The sequence below is a fragment of the Lepus europaeus genome, chromosome 7 (assembly GCF_033115175.1).
Source record: "Lepus europaeus isolate LE1 chromosome 7, mLepTim1.pri, whole genome shotgun sequence".
NCBI classification, from domain to species: domain Eukaryota; kingdom Metazoa; phylum Chordata; class Mammalia; order Lagomorpha; family Leporidae; genus Lepus; species Lepus europaeus.
In genome coordinates, this window is record NC_084833.1 from 52,910,113 (window position 1) to 52,927,743 (window position 17,631).

Here is a 17,631-nt window from a genome sequence, read left to right on the forward strand (position 1 = left end):
CTTTCCCAGGCACACTAGCAGGGAGCTGTATTGGAAGTGGAACAGCAGGGACTTGAACCAGCGAACATATGGGATGCTGATGTGGGAGACAGTGGCTTAACCCATGGCACCACAGTGCCAGCCCCTGGGATAAAGACTTTTATTATCTTACATGATTTATTTGTATATTCTTTTGAGATTTCTAAGTGGATAAATCCTATCAACTGGAAACAAAAATTTGTTTCTTCCTTTGCAAACTTTATGCTCTCTGCCCCACCTCTTGTCTTAGTGAACTGGCTGGGCCCTCCTGCACAATGTGGGACTGAGGATCTAACTTTATCTTTCCACTGATTTAAAGAGGGACGCTTACATTCAACAATGAGGTTTGCTTCAGGGTTTTGGAAGCTAGTCTTCAAATTAAGAAAATTCTATCATGTTTTACTGTCTTCTTTACTAAAAGTTTTTATGCCAAAATAGTGTTGTATTTTTGTGACATGAATTTCTCCTACTGAAAAGATCATAAAGTTTTCCTCTTCAGCTTTTCAGTATGGTGCTTGTTAATTCACCTTTAGAGGGCCAAATTTAGAATTTAGTGGTATTGTGTGCTCACAATATTTATTTCAAAAGATTTATTTATTTACTTGAAAGGCAGAGGTACAGAAAGAGAAGGAGAGAGATCTTCCACCTGTTGGTTCACTCCCTCAAATGTCTGTAACAGCTAGAGTTGGGCCAGGCCAGAGCTAGGAGCCGGGAGCTTCAGCTGGGTCTCTTGTGTGGATGGATGGCAGGGGCCCAAGCACATGGGCCATCTTCTGCTGCTTTCCCAGGCAGATTGGCAGGGAGCTGGACTGGAAGTGGTGCAGCTGAGACATAAACTGGCATCCATACAGGATGTATGCGTCACAGGCAGTGGCTTAACTTGCTGCACCACAACACTGCCCCCACTATATTCTTTACTCTTTTTGAATTTTTGCTGCATCTGTGGTTATACCTGCCCTTCTTATCCCTTGTTTATTTCTATTTTCTATATATATATTTTTTGGATTCTATATTATTTTTTTTAAAAATCAGTGTAAGAAAGTTGCCTTGGCCTTTTCAGTATTTGGCTTATAAAGAGGCCACGGACCTGCAGTGTCCAGTGAATCGGGAAAGAAGTGAATATATAACGAGTGGATTTCTGATATTTATTGAGTTAGGCTGTCTTCTACAGACCATGAGCATCCCTGCTCCTGCTAAGCATGCCACCATACAGGGTTCCATTGTCACCTGGCCCTGGGCTACTCCTATCTACCAATCAGGTGGGTAATTCTGAGAAGTAGGTCAGGATAGCAGCACGACCGCTGCACTGTTTGCTTCCTGGGTTAGGGGATGGGCTCCTTTACTGCTTGCTATAAAAACTGCTGAGTTCTTTGCCCTAAGTTCCTTAGCTGTGGCACAACCCACAACCACCACAGGTGCCAGCCAGGCCTATCGTGTCACACCGTGGGACACGGGGACAGGCAACTTGTGCCACCACGGTGATGCTCCTGCCACTTGCTGTGCTGTGAATCATTAAATCCCTCGCTCTGAAGCACTGGATTTTGTCATTTGTTTTTGGCATCTATAGAGTTGTAGTACATCAACCCAAACCCCTTGCTGAATGCTTAACTATCAACTTTGGAGTCTTGTTTCTCCTGGCTGGGCTCTGTAAGGCTCTGACAATATCCTGTTATACTATGTGATAAAATGATATTATCTGTGTTTCCATTTTTATGGCCATCTGTGTTCAGACAACCAGGCTCCTCCAGGATCACGGAGGGAACCCCACCCTCCCCTTCTCGGCTGACCTCTGAAGGCCCAGAATCCAGCCACAGGCAGTGACCGACCAGAGGGTACAATCCTGTACCTTTCCATACTTTTAGAGAACAAGTTGTTACAGATGGTTACCCAGTGGATACCTATCCCCTAAAATCCATTCCCAACAGTATGGGCAGACTGTCGGAGAACCAGTGTGCTGCTCTCATTGTGAAGCCGATTTTACTGTGGTGGTGGTGTTTTTTGTATGTTGTTGGGGTTAGGGTTGGGCGTGGTAGGGTTAGCAATATGAGTCTATACTGAGATCCTTTTATGAACCAGGCATGTGAAATTCATGCATTATGCATAATCATAGAGGCCAGCTTAAATCTCTCCTAGGGAGTATAGGATATAATACTATCATAATATAGTGTATTTGTAAATTAATGTACAAAAATATATATATACTATTTGAGAAATAACTGACTATCCATCTGTGTTCTAGAAAGATAGAGGTATTAACAGAAAATAGAAGGAGTGAATCTTCGTGAATATCTACTATGTTCCAGACCCCCTGCTCGGTAGTTTATAACATTGTTTCATTTCATCTTGCCTTTATATCACTCCTATGAGGTGGGTGTTATTAGTCCCATTGTATGCACAAGACAGTTGGCAGAAAGGTACGTCACAGTTGTACGATGCCTACCCAGGGATTCAAACTCCAGACATGCATGCTGTTCGCAGGACTCCTCACTGCTATATTATCCAGGAGGTTCTCACTCCCACTCCTCAGCAGTCTGGATGAAAACCAGAGTAGAAGCCAAGCGACTTCCCTCTTCCTTGTCCAGGTACTGGGCGCACTCCCTCACATCCCGTGTGCTCTTGCTGCCACCTGCTGGCAGCCGTGCACATCCGGCGCCCTCGGTCAGCCCGGCAATCCCCAGGGAAGGAAAATCCCTGTGGCTCCAAAAAAGGCAAGCAGCTCAAGGCAGACAACCAGCTGATGAATCTTCCCCAAAGCTGGGCAGGCTGTAAGGGAGGAACAGTTCTCACACCGCCTGGGGGATAAGCACTTTCTCCTTTGAAACTGTGCTCAGTTTTTATTTGATTTTGTCTGTCTCCAGGTGTTGGAAGAGAGCACAGGTTCTGTTGTCCAGGCCATGGCAATCGGAATGCTGGTCCCTTGCTCAGCTGGGGTCCTCCACAGTGCCTCGTGATGTCATTCTGCCCACCTTGACATCCCACAAATCATCAGGTAGCAAGCAGAGTCCAAGCGGTTGGCAAAGCCGTGCCTGGTCTCCTCTCTGATTCCAGGAAAATCCGCCCTGGTGGGTCAGGGCCCTCATCTGGTAGCCAAGACTCCAGGGGACTCTGCCCCCTTTATCACAGATGCCACACACACACACACACACACACAGCCATGTAGAATGACTTGTCATCTGGGGTGGACTGTCACACTTTTGTTTTTCTTTGGGGGAAAACCTAGCTGTGGGGGTGGGCGGGTGGGGGAGCTTATTTCTGACTGTTGGGAAAAAAGAAAGCAGGAATTGTTGTCACGACAATTAGGAGCTCATCAAAGCCTCGTTTTGCCCTCAGCCGTCCTGGCCCTCCGTCTTGCACCCCCGCATGTTCCTCTAATTCAATGCCCACCTAATGAATAACTCCCAGGAACAAAAGACCCTTTCAGGCTGGCTCACATAATTATTAGAGAAGCCTTGCATAACTGTCGCAGACGACTCATGTTTTCAGGCCTGTCTCCAAATTTGGTTATTCACAACCTTTATAGCTCAATATTATTGCCTAACTGTGATCATTTTCTAATTATCCTAATAATACCTATTAAATAATTCCCATTAAATCACTTGAACCGAAGCAGCACAGGCCAGCTCAAATACGACTTAACCTAATAAGCATTGGTCATTCATTAAGCAACAGGGCGATCTCTTAAAGGGACTGAATAGAAAATTGAACCGCACAGGAATATTATTATTGCACAAATGTTATTACAAGTTATAGTGTATTAATTCTGATGCCTGCTTTGAGGCCACGCTCCCTGACTTGACTCTTCCCATCCCCAGCCCCTTGATGAGCTGCCTCTGTCACCTGTACAAGGACAGTCAAGGAGAAAAAGGCCCATAAACTCAACAGGGGAATTGAATTACCAAGGACAGAAAGGGAATGAATGGAATCCATCTTCTGGCTGGCTCGGTGCACCTTTGACAACACCTCACCCTGGCTAGCTTTTTTTCTTTTTTAAGATTTATTTATTTACTTGAAAGGCAGAGATACCAAGAGAGAAAGAGAAACAGAGAATTAGTGAGAGAGAGAGAGAGAGAGAGAGATAGAGAGAGAGAGAGAGAGAGAGAGAGAATCTTCTATTCACTGGTTCATTCTTCAAATGGCCATAACAGCCTGGGCCAGGCCAGGCCAAAGCCAGGAGCCAGGAGCTTCTTCTGGGTCTCCCATGTGGGTACAGGGGCCAAAGCCTTCGGGTCTTCCTCTGCTGCTTTCCCAGGTGCATTAGCAGAGAGCTGGATCAGAAGTGGAGCAGCTGAGATTCGAACTGGCACCTATATGGGATGTCGGCACTGCAAGCAGCAGCTTAGCCTTCGACTCCATGCCGCTGGCCCCCTGGCCAGGTTTAGCTATGACTTCAGATAGCTCCCTCCCACCCAACACACACATTAGGGATGAGAGGAATTTACAGAAGCTTTAGAAACTGTGTCAGTATAATTTAAATTTTAAGCAACAAAGAAAGATAAATCTTGGGACTGGTGTTATGGTGCAGTGGGTTAAGCCACCACTTGCAGTGCCAGCATTCTATATCTGAGTGCGGGTTCAAGTACCGGCTGCTTTGCTTCCATTCCAGCTTCCTGCCGATGTACCCAGGAAGCAACAGAGAATGGCCTAAGTACTTGAGCTCTTCCCACCATATGGGAGACCTGCATTGAATTCCTGGATTCTGGCATCAGCCTGGCCCAGCATCGACTGTTGCAGCCATTTGAGGAGTGACCAAGTAGATAGAAGAGCACTCTCACACACATACTCTATCATTCTTTCTAATAAATGAATAAAATAATTATATCTTAAAATACTTAATATCATAAAATACTAGTAATATTTTTATATTTAATAATACTTGGTAAAAGCCTATGTAGGTCATTTTTTATGCCTACAATGCAGTACACACTCTGGTAGAAACTCTGCCAACCAGCATCCCCGAGTCTCAAAATGGAGATTATCCGCACTTTTCAGAGGAGGAATCTAGGGTCAGAGAGGGTGACTGATGGTCCCAAGACTGCACCGCCTGAACAGAGCAGCACAGAACTTGAACACAGGGCCCTCTGATGCCTGCCACGCCAGTTTTCCCATCGTGCCACCTGCTGGAGCACGCCCTAGCTCTTCTGGCACATCCTTTTCACGTCTAACGCTCCCGTTGAAATCAGCAGATTCTTAAAGACAAGTGCCAGAGCCATCTGGGTTGGGAAGCTGCAAGGGAAGTTCTTTTCACCAAAAGTCCCCGTGGCAGCTGCAGGGACAGGCAGCGAGAGCCACCAGTATTGTAAGGGAGCCCACTTCTGTTGGGCGTTTGGTAAGCTGTGCAGGGAAACTGACAGTGTATTCTAGTGAGAAAAGCAGTGAATATTAACAAATCAGCTACTCCAGGCCAGGCCCTGTGCTGGGGGTTTATGTGAATTGTCTTAGTTAATCCTCACCCCCAACAGCACAAACAGGTCTGATCTCCACTCCCAGTTTACAAACAAAGAAACTGAGGCACAGAGTGGGTAAAGTTGGCCTGCAGCACTGCTCTGACACCTCAGGCAGCTGCAGCCCCAGCCTCTAGCTTGGCCCTTGCAAGGCTCTGGGAGTGGCCCTCCCAGTCTGGCCTGCTTGACCTGGACTGCGCCTCAGGTCCCAGGAGATCCAGATCTGCCCTGGGTAGCAGCAACTCGCAAAGAATCTGACTTTCACAGTAACTGAGACCCTGACCTTTCACTGGGTTGACAGGAACAGGCTGCTAACACTGTGGCACTTAGAGATGTGTGTTTTGGGGGCTTAGTTATACATATATATATATATATATACACACACACACACACACATGTAACACACCTCACACCCAGAAGGCAGAAGACATCACAGAGCTAAAAAAACAACACCTGTCCCAGCCCAGCAAATTCTCCAATTTGCTATCACACCAATTCATTATCCCTCCAATTGGTTATCACACTGCTGTGGGGTCCCCAAGATGCCAGAGTCTTTAAGTCATTGCTCAGGGGTTAGGAGATTTCCTGTCTCCTTGTGCTTGGCTTCTGCATTTCCTAACCACCCTGGTTAGCTCCTGTCTCTCCTCTGGTTCTCGACTTCGATGTCACCCCTTCAAGGAAGCCCAGGCTGATGGCTCCGCGACTGCGACCCCCAGCATCAGTTAGAAGCCTCCCGGTCTGTTCACACTGCCCCCTAATGCTGGCGCCTTTCACAGCACGCGTCATGCTCTATTGTGTTTCTCCACTGACATGTCTGAATTCCTCAACGCACTGCAAACTTCTCAAGGCCAAAAGTGCATGGTACTCACTGTTACAGACAGTGTGCTGCAGTCCGCCAGGCAGCACGTCTTCTCCAGGTGAGCTCTGTTTGAGTCTAAGAATCTGAAGCTATCAGTGGGACTATTACCATTTATTCCTCTGCCTTAGATCAGGAAATATGCTAACAGAAGCGTTATATATCATTTCTTCTTTAGTTTTTAAATCAGCTCATTTTAGATGAGAAGCCTAAAGTTTACAAAGCTTTGTAAAGTGCCTGACCCAAGCTCATTCAGACAGTAAACAGAGACACCAACACTCTGACCCTAACTCTGGGCTTTGATTGCCACCAACGTGGCTTGAACACCTCAGTCTGTGTCCTGAATGTATCCTCACCTCTGACTTGCAAAGGACATTTAACACCAGTTGGGAGACTGAACAGACCAGCACCCCAGTTATAAGGCCTACAGGTGGATCAGTGCCCTTGATTTTAAACGTGGGAAGCAGGTGTAGATTTGACACCATCTCCATACCCACAGAATGCTCCGCGGCTGACCCTGTCTCATTGTTTTGTCCAGAAGGTCAGGCCAGCACTAGCTTCAGCCCATGGACAGAGACCCATGGCCGCTGCTCAGCCTGCTGGGATTGGGCCATACCTGCTTCTCCTCTCAGTGCCTTCTCCAGCCTCACGCCCTGGATCTCCGAAGCCCTCTGCCGCACCTCCACCTCCTCCAGCTGCCTCTGGATGGCCTGCAATGCCAGGATCACACGTCACATGGGCATTCTCTACGTGTCGAGTCACATGACGGGGCTGTCTGCTGCTTGCTCTCCAGGAGGAAGGGGTATTGACTTGGGATGTCACTGCCTTGACTGATGGACAAGAACCTCTGAATTCCCAAACTAGACTTTCAGGGCTCCCATCTTTACTATGAAACACAAGCAAGGTGTATGTTCGGTCCATCCCCAGGTGGATGCTAAAACAGTCCCCCTTGAGAAGGTCAGATGCACAGATGTCCTCTATGACAGAGATATTGGGCTGGGCGGGGAGGGGGTGGTCCTCACAGCTTCATGGCCTCTCACCATAGCCATGGAACAGTGCCCAGAGCTGCAGCCACCTCCCAGAGTGCAGCAGGGGCTCCTGGGGCAGACACAGCGCACACTCTGCTTTCCCAAGGAGAACCAGCAGATGCCTCCCAAGAGGTGGGTGGGGACAGGAGACTGGACTTGCTGCTCCTTTTTCGGCCTCTTCTGCTCCCTTAGCTACAAGCTGCACCTGCTCTCTCCTCGCACCACGGCGGCTGCCCAGGGTCCTTTCTCTGCAGACGTGTACCGTCACTTTGTTACTGACAGGTCGTTAGGGAACAACACCAGGGCACAACCTCTGACTCCCCTTAGACTCATCAGAGACACCTATTAAGGTTTTGAGTCATGACTGGGTGTGCATTTATAGTTCTTCTTCCTGCTGGCTACTTTACTCCTGTGCACACGAGGAAGGAAACCTAGTGAAAGCTTCTTCTATGTAACCTTTGTTCGTCCCATCAATGTTATCGGCTTTCAGACCCCATGCTGCCCAAAGGCACACCCTTGGCCCAACAGGTCAGTTAAAGGGACTGTCAGCTGTCTGTTCCTCCTCCCCTTACTTCAGTTCCGTCACACCCCCCCTTCTTCCTTAACCCCACAGCCTCCTAAGTCTCCCCAGCAACCACAGGCACATCCAACTCTGAGAAGAAGCCACTGCAGGGGTGGGGCCTGAGTGGCCTCCTGGCTCTTCTTGTCCCAGCAAGTGCTTAAGCCCCAAGCCTGTCATCTGAAAGAGACGGAAATTCTATTTAAAAACAACTTGCGCTTTCATGCCCCCTTCCTCTCTGTCTCTCTCTTTTAAAGTCAATTAAATCTTTAGAAATCCATCTCTTTCTGGCATGGCACAGAATCACCAAAGAAGAGAAACATTTCAATGACTCTCTTACTGATTACTGTGCGCTCACGGCCATGTGGTTGCTATGGACTGAATGTCTCTGTCCCCTCTAAATTCATATGCTGAAGCCTGAACCCCCAACATGATTGTGTTTGGAGTGTGAACCTCTAAGGAGGTGATTACGGCTAAATGAGGCCACGAGGGCGGGGTCCTAATCTGATGGGATCCGTGCCCTTTAAAAGAAGAGAGAGAGATACCAGGGATCTCAATCTCCCTCCTCCCTCCCTCCCTCCCTGCCACCCCCACATGTAAACACAGAAAGATCATGGGTGGACACAGCAGGAAGGCAGCCACCTATAAGCTGGGGAGAGAGCCACGCCTGCCACCTATAAGCTGGGGAGAGAGCCACGCCTGTGACACCTTGAACTTGGACTCCTAGCCTCAAGAATGGTGAGAAAAATAACCGTCTGCTGTTTAAGCCACCAGGCTGTGGTGTTCTGTTATGGCGGCCCTAACAGGGTCACCCGGTGCTCATTCTTCAGAACCAAAGGGTAAATGTCTCAAGATGCAAGGGACCACTGTGGGTGCTGGCAGGTTAGAACCCAAAAGGCCACTCCAATCCTTCTCTAATTGACACCTGCTGTGTACAGTGAGACCATAAGGAGGAGAAATTGCTGAGTTTGCCAGGGAGGGTCATAAAGGCTTGCCTTTGTCTTAGAAGGCAACACAGAAATGTTTCAAGGAAATTCACTTTAAGAGTGGAGAGTGGACCCAAGGGAGTTTGTGGGAGTGACGGTGGCTCCTGAGTTAGCTCTGGGGAGTCTGTGGGAGTGTGCCCTGCCACAAGGTGAGGGTGGCTCCTGCCTTAGCTCCTGGGAAGGGTACAGAGGCCACTAAGTGACTGCATTCTTGCCAGAGACAATCCACGGGTTGGTGTGGCCACCTGCAGGCAGAGCTGGAGAGAGGGCTCTAAGGCTCTGTTATTGCATCAACAGGAGTGGCCATCCTAAGTGGGCGTGTCTGAAACCCCAACTGTTCTCCCCAGCTAGGGTAGGGGTCCGCAGGGGGACGGAGCCTGTCGCGACTTGTTTCACGTTGCCTGTCTGTGGCCGAGGCAGGCAGATCCCCCGGAGCACGAATGTTTGGAGTCAGCAGCCAGGCTGGAAGTCTACCACTGGCACGCTGGACAGCAGCGCCTTCAACTAATCCTGGAGAGCAGTCAGCCCCCAGAGATGCTGTCCCAGGGTTGGTGGAGGGTTTCTGTCCTCATAGAGCACAAAACTAAAACCAGTGCCACGAGGTCGTCAGGGCCAGGCCATGTGCTGGCTCCCTGTGCAGGTGGACAGGGCTGGGCTAGGGTGGGCCAGCTCCACTCCTGGCTCTGCAGGGCCCACAGTCCCACTGGGGACTGAGCCAGGCCTTTTAGATACCACAAGCCTGGTCTCAGAGAAGACTGCCCTCAGCCCAGCGGCCTCCCCCAGGATGAAGCAGACTCCCAATGGGCTCTTGGTCCAGATCCCCAGGACCGCAGTCTCCCAGGCTCCGGGCCACTTCTTCATCTCAAGTCCATTTCTGACCTGAGCCTTATGGAGTCTTTTCAGTTCCTCTTGCTTAGCCAACTGCTTGGTTGCTTTTTCCAGCTTCCTTCTTTTTCTAAGCATCTTGTTCTCCTATGAAAACAAAGAGAAGAAAAAATCAGACTGAGAAAAATGGGGTTGAAATTTCCAAAATGTTGTCATAGGCTTCTGCCCTGTCCGAGCAATGGGTCCTGGTTACGGCTTAGCCTCCAGGATAATGCCTTCAGTAGCACTTTCGGTTTTGATGGAAATGAGCTATAACTTTCCTGAGCAAGATGTAGCAGCCATTGGCCATCGTGGTCATTAGGCCACCTGAAACGAGGCGAATGTGAATAAGGCATTGAATTTTAAATCTTATTTAATTTTAACGAATTTGAAAGTAATCTAAAGTGGCCACACATGGCTAGTAGGTGCTACATGGGGAAGCTTGTGTGTGTGTGCAGGGGGTATGTAGGTGAGAGCGCTGGCTGGGTTTAGTGGAGGGGTGGAATGATACAAGAATGATGCTTTACATGGGTGTTACCATACAGCCCAGGGTTGATGGGCCTGGGAGAGACAGCCAAACTGTCTCACTACATGAAAACCAGTTAACAATTTAAAATAGTACTTAGGGGCCAGTGTTGTGGCATAGCAGATAAAGCCACTGCCTGCAGCATTGGCATCCCATATGGGCACTGGTTCAAGTCCTGGCTGCTCCCATTCCAATCCAGCTCCCTATTAATACACCTGGGAAAGCAGCAGAAAATGGTCCAAGTGCTAGGGCCCCTGCACCCATGCGGGAGGCCCAGAAGAAACTCCTGGCTCCTGGCTTCAGACAGCCCAGTTCCAGCTGTTGCAGCCATTTGGGGGAATGAACCAGCAGATGGAAGATCTCTCTCTCTCTCTCTCCCTCTCGTTCTATCTCTCTGTAACTCTGCCTTTCAAATACATAAATAAATCTTTAAAAACATAGCGCTTAGTTTGGGTCTACAGTGCCTAACTAAACCTAGGAATCTAAATAACTCAAGTAAAAGAGTTTCTCAGCTTGAGATAGGCGTAAGATTGCTCCTACCCTCCCCTCTCATTGCTCATACAAAGGCAGCATGACCATCACTGAGTTTTGTGTGTGTGCCTGGAGTGGTTAAACAAGGAAAGAAAAAAGAAGATTCAAAATTGTGTGAAACAGAGGTCTGAATCTTGAAAGTGTCGCTTTTCAGAGAAAGGGGAAGTGGTGGTGTGGTCAGTTCCACCTGTTGGAAAGTTCAGGATACACCTGGTCAGAGAAGCAGCCATGACCTGAAGGGTGAGCACTGGTCTGGGAGCCACAGAAGCGTCACTGGAGCCCAGCTGAGCTGTGTGAGTTGCAGCCTGGTCTTACAACTGGGAAACCCCAGGCTCCTCTTCAGGTGAGTGAGGAGGACTAAATGCCTGCCTTGCATGGATGTGAAGGGGGTAAATCGGGCCCAGCCCTTTGCAGAACACCTCAACAAGAGGTGAGGTACCCAGTGACGGCACACTTGTTATTATCAGCATGCCAATTATACTATTATAAATCAGCATGATTACTTTTAACAGAAATTATTTCTGCGTACAATACTTTGTTTTAAATATACATATGAGGGGACTTCAAAAAGTTCATGGGAAACAGAATTAAAAGATAAAAATTTATTTTGGTGCAAAAAAGATTTTGAAATCCATGATTTTTTTTTATGTGTGTTTCCCTTGTACTGCTTGAAAACCCCTGTGTGTGTGTGTATACATATACACATCTTGTGTATACAAAATAAATGTTCATATTGGGCTAATTTCTATTTATTTTCTATATATTAGAAATTAGGAGCCAACATTGTGGTGCAGCAAATTATTGGAGCATTGGTTCAAGTCCTGGGTTCAAGTCCTGCTTCCAATCCAGCTTCCTGCTAATAGAAGATGGCCCAAGTGCTTGGTTCCCTGTTACCCATGTGGGAGACCTGGATGGAGTTCCTGGCTTCTGGCTTTGGTCTAACTACTTGGGCAGTAAGCCAGTGGATGAAAGATCTCTCTCTTTGGCCGGCACCATGGCTCAACAGGCTAATCCTCCGCCTAGCGGCGCAGGCACACTGGGTTCTAGTCCCGGTTGGGGTGCCGGATTCTGTCCCAGTTGCCCCTCTTCCAGGCCAGCTCTCTGCTGTGGCCCAGGAAGGCAGTGGAGGATGGCCCAAGTGCTTGGGCCCTGCACCCCATGGGAGACCAGGAGAAGCACCTGGCTCCCGGCTTTGGATCAGCGCGGTGCGCTGGCCACAGCGCGCCGGCCACGGCGGCCATTGGAGGGTGAACCAACGGCAAAAGGAAGACCTTTCTCTCTGTCTCTCTCTCTCACTGTCCACTCTGCCTGTCAAAAAAAAAAAAAAATCTCTCTCTCCCCATCTCTCCCTCTCTCCTTCTCCCTCTCTTTCTGTCATTCTGCCTTTCAAATAAATAAATAAATAAATAAGTCTTAAAAAAAAGAAACACAGATGAAGGCATACTAGTGATCTCTTTATAATGCTGGCAGACGCAAATATGGAATTTAGAAAATATTACTGCTATACTGGTACATGGGCATTCAATTACTGTGGTTAAGTTGAATATTTGCTTGTTAAATGGTTATAAATCCATAAGGGAGGAATAGAGACCTAACAGGCCTGTCTCGATGATGGAATTCTTCTAGAATTTTCCTTAGGACCTAGAATCCTACAGATCTTCTCCATTCCTAGAAAGACATTTCAGCTCTCATAACCCAGCCGCTCCATATCACATGGTCTTTGTTTCTAGGAAGCGACTTCAAGATTGAATGTCAAGGTTTCAAGTCGTTTGCCTGCAGGACCTACTAGGAACTGTGTGGAAAGGCTGCAGGCTGGGGACCCTTAGTAGTTGTTACCCATGGATCATCTAACTCAATCTACAGAGATCAGTTGACTTATTTAACAAGCATCTCTTGAGCTCCCTCTTCCACTAAGCTGCAGGATAAATCCTCACATTTATTGGGTGCTGTACTAAGTATTTCATAAGCATCATCTCATTTATTCCCCCAACTGCACTTATTTTACAGATGTGGAAGTTAGAACTCAGAGAGGTTAAGTAACATTCCCAAGAGACACGGCTGGTTATCAGTGGAGCCAGGAGTGGAGCCTACATAGCCTAGACCCAGTATGCCCACTTCCAGGCAGAGAGTACTGCCTTTCCTGTGCCGAAGACCGGGCACATCAAGGACCCCTGCTCTAGAGTGGGTGTCCCATGGAAATGTCAGCATTTCCCCACAGTAAAGGCCAACTGATACAAGATCAAGGAGGGCTGCCTTGATAGCATCATGTGGTCTTAGTGCCTCCCAGCAGTCAAACTATCAAACCCTCAGGGCTCTATCATGAGTTAGCAAAACAGAAGCTAGGGGAGAAAGGAAGCCACTTACTGCCCTTTGTTAAAAAGATACTGAGACTGAAAAGGAAGCTTTACGAACAAATACTCATAGAGCCCTATAAAATATCAGGCACAATTCTTATATCCCCAGTGATAATGATGATGCAAAGGGGAGAGGAGAGAGGCTAAGGAAGAAAAGAGCGAAGGAAAAGAGAGAGATACAGCAGAAGCAAAGACGGATGGTCATGCCTCCTCCTGCCACAGACTCTTAGATCCAGGCAAAAGCATGGGAGGAGAAATGGTAGGGGATGGGTAAAGCCAGAGAAAGAGGAAAAGAGGACATATCCTATCTCCAGCTTCCTGGGCAAAGGTTCACGGGAGCTGGCATGGGTTCTGTGCCATCTGGCTGGATCAGACCTGCATGGGACAGAAGAGGCAAGGAATCCAGAGGACAAGAGTCTCCCCTAGTGCCTGCAGTGGGAACCCATAGGATGTCATAAATAAGCGATCTTCTTGCCAGCTTCCCCTCCTGCAAGACCAGGCCATTCCGAGGTCAGGGGAGCAGCATACCGTACCCCCTCATCAAGTGTAAGCGATGACTGGCTCTGGGCTGGGCCAGTAGGAGGACAAGGAGCTCTCTGTGAGGCTGGTCCTAGGTACCAAGGTCTTGCTACTTTAATGGGTTTGGGCCACTCCATTCTTTGACTTTCTGCAAGTGTTAGGGATGGCTCAAGCCAGGACCTCTGGCTCATTTGAATGCAGGGTCACTCAAGGGGATGATTGGGCCAGTAAGGAAACCCCAGAAATCAATACAATACACAGAATTCATGTGTTGAGTACTGAACAAATCAGAGATGCACACAGAAATAAATCCAAATATGTTCTCTTTCCCCCTTCTCTCTCTCTCTCTCTCTCTCTCTCTCTCTCTCTTTCTCTCTCTCTCTCTCTCTCTCTCTCACACACACACACACACACACACACATGTCCCAGCTTCTTTCTGACTTGTTCCTAGTGTTCTGAGCTGGGCCATGGGGAGTTGGAACCCCTGAGCGATTTGAGATGACGCCAAAGCTCCTAATGCCAGATATGGAAAAGTTGAGTCTGAGTAAACACACTTGGTCTTCCCCCCCTTCCTCTCCAGATCCTCAGCGCTCCAAAAAGTAAACACTGCCAGAGTAGTGAACCACTTCTCTGTCCACCCGGGAAGCATTCTGGGTCCAGCCATTGAGCTCCCTCCCGCAGCCCTGGTGGAAAGGCTCCAGCCCCAGTAGACAAAGAACACAGCAGCTGGCTGTGGTCGAGGGCTGCTTCTCTCTGTGTCTTTAGATGTGTACACTTAGACACGCCGACGGGGAAGCAGCCAAGTTTGTGTTTGTCGTCTACGGGCACGAGGGCTGTCAAGGGTCCTCCAGAAATACCAATGTTCCCTAAGCAAAGAGGACTGCTGGCGCCCCAGCGGGCACAGGGCAGGGCCCTTCCACGGGGGGCTCCTCGGAGTATCTGCGTCTCGAAGCAACTGTATGCTTCATTTCATCCTCCTGATTAGAATAAACATAACATTTTCCATGCAATCTGCCTCTAGTGCTCCTTAAATGAAGCTGTGTCTCCCTCGGGGAAATATGCATCTGCTTGCTGTGATTTTTTCAATGGTTTGCTCATTGGACTACATATTAAATCCGCTTTAAGAGCTTCACTCACCAAATGGCTTTAAGTAAATGTGTCTCTGTTTCGTCCCTCCCTAATCTGAGTCGCTGAGAAAGTTTATTTATTTATTTTTTTTTTGGGGGGGGGGTGGTGGTGGTGTTCCAGGTGAAAAGAAGGGCTGCAGATGCAATGTAACATGATCCTCCTAGGAAACCCACTGCACTGGGTCTGCAGTTTGGAAGGTCCACGGCCCCCACCAGCCCAGGCCCTCTTTGGTTTTCTAAGCGCTGTTACCTTTGCCTGCAAGGAGAGCTCGGAATCCGAGCCTTCATCTCCAGAGGAGGAGGAGGTGGAAGACGGGGGAGAGGAAGCCTCCGTCACCTGCGCTCTGACAGGGATGCGCTGGGAGCCTGAAATGGGAACAGAAGGACTCGGTGAACTGCTAGCTTCTTTTCCTGCTCCACGACCCAAAGCTGCCTCGCCCTCCTCCCCACTTCTCCCCATTCCCTTTCTCCCCGCCTGCCCCTCGCTGCACCTGCCAGGAACATGAAGCGGCAGTACCTAAGGGCAACTGAAAATTTGGCCCTCCACGTTAATTACATTTCTGGACCCCTGCCAAGGGCTTTGCAGCTCTCTTTTCACATTAAGAATAGAAAAAGGTATTATGCAGAAATCAATTAATTCCTTAAACACCATTTATAGGGTGTGTTGCTTAGAATGCATTCAGAGATGAAATCCATTATTAAAATGCATGTCTGAAGTTAGCTGAGTTACCTAAATGCTTGTGTAACGTTCATTCTGCAGAGTAATTGAATGCAAAAAAAAGTCAGAGCCAGCTCTTAAACAAATCGCCCTTCTGCGGCTCACAGCATCTGGCACCCATTTTTACTACATGACATCTGCTCAGTGTAAAAGAGCTGGCGTCAGAATGTCTGGTCATAGAAAAAAAAAAAAAAAAACCTCCCAAATGTAATCAGAAGCAAAAGGACTCTAAGCCCAAGGTTTTATCACATAGTCTCATGCAACATAAATATTTCATTAATTATGGCTAAACAAATGCCACTTTTATTTTCCCAACTTGCAGATATTATCACACTGTTGAAGTGATGATCCCGGTGCCAGGAAAGGCAGTTCAAGATAGGGAAGGCTCAACAATGGAGGGCCCACGGGACATCCATAGTGGGGGGCGGGGATACGCCAGCCTCTGCACACGTGGTAGACGGTCGCAATGTGCCCATGCCAACCAAACTCTCCTTGTAAGCTGGCTGGGGGCCACGTGAGAGAAGGTCTTCCAGGTGCTGCGGGCAGCTTTTATCCTTCTCAGTGAGAACATCTGCTTCTACCCATCAACCTGACGCAGAGTCAATGAAGGGTATCTGGACTAAGCCACTGTAGACACTGAGCATGAGAGCCTGTTACGCATTCAGGATAGGACGCTGAGCACCCTTACCCAGCCCTGGCAGCTTGGACGTGAACAGAAATACGTGCTGAATGTGTGGTGAGGAGGGGTGGGGAGGGAGGGGGTGGACAAGCAATTGCAGCTCAACTCACGTTTTCTCCACCCTGCCTTCTTCCCTCCATAATTTTAAAGTATTCACCCCAGTGGGAGAGGCCAAGTGTTACAAAAGAAGGGTAATTTTAACCTTCAGGAGCCCATTTACATATGCTGTTATTTGAAGCAAAATAATGCCAAACATGTATATAGTAACACAGCCACTCCGGGGAGGGAGGTTGCTGTTTTCCGATTTAATTTGCCAGATGGGAAAGCTCAGGTGAAGACTGGATCAGGGCAGGGCACCGTCATGGGAGGAGGCGTGGTTAGGCCTGAACTGGGGTGGTGGCCTCCTTGCAGCCACTAAATGCCACAGAGTAATTTAGTGTCTGAGCACGCCCCTCGAGTGTGTGAGCCTGAGGAACTCACTGCGCCTCCCTGATTTCTCAGAATCACGATTTCTAACTTGCAGCGTTGCTGGGAAGGAGTAAGGCTAACCGGCATAAATTGCCCAACACAGCACCCGGTACACTGTGTGTGCAGGAAGAACCTTATCGTCATCATCATCCGTCAAAGTATCAACACTGCAAGATTAGCAACACTGCCTAGTTATCCTTCAGTCCTGGAAGAAGTAAATACAAACCTAAAGTTGAAATTTAACTTTCAAAAAATATTTCCATTCAATGGCACCTTGAAATCAAGGACAAATTGTGTCCAAATATAATGCATGTGTTAAACCAGCAGGAGAAAAGAGATAGAGCCACCTCACTCTCTTCTCCTTCACCCTGGAGGAGGTCGTTTTTCGTTTGCAGTTTTTAGAAACTTTGTAGCTTTGTTCCATTCCTGCAGTGTTGCAGTGACTGATTCTGGAATGGATCCTCAACCACAAAGCTCTAGCAGTCAGGACAAATGTATATGGAGGATCTGTTTCCAGACATCGGGGCAGGTGGTAATACAGTACTGTGTCAGAGGCAAGAAGCAGCACAGAACAGCCCTACGTACAGCGGGTTTCTGCCCGTGGGCCCTCCGCAGACTGCCGTGGACACAGGAAGGAAGCATCTACGGAGAGGAGCGAAGACAGAGATGGGACTTTGGGGCACACTGAGGAGCTGGAGTGTGTGGGGCACAGCCCTGGAGAGGAGCTATGCAAAAACAGCACTTCAGAAATCAGCATGGTAGTCCCTGTGACTCTACTGCTTAACAGTCAGCTACGGATGGGTAGAGAGAAATTCCATGAGGGTGGGGAAAAACTGCTGGGAAATCACAGGCAAGCAATCCCCAAAGCTTTTGCAGGACTGGGAATGTTCAAGTTCTACCTAGCCAGGGCGGAACAAATATGTGAGGCTTGAGCAGAGACCATGAAAGAGTCACACT

General features: G+C 48.4%; 1 protein-coding gene across 1 annotated transcript in view; it reads right to left on the minus strand.

Annotated features, from left to right (window-relative positions):
- LOC133763743 (F-actin-monooxygenase MICAL2-like) overlaps positions 1–17,631 on the minus strand; it is a 54,840-nt gene that overhangs the window by 18,244 nt on the left and 18,965 nt on the right. The window contains exons 2-4 of the mRNA XM_062197501.1: positions 15,060–15,175; positions 9,768–9,860; positions 6,932–7,025 (exon numbers count right to left, since the gene is read on the minus strand). Coding sequence (XP_062053485.1) covers positions 6,932–7,025; positions 9,768–9,860; positions 15,060–15,175 — 303 coding nt within the window. The remainder of the gene's footprint in view (positions 1–6,931; positions 7,026–9,767; positions 9,861–15,059; positions 15,176–17,631) is intronic.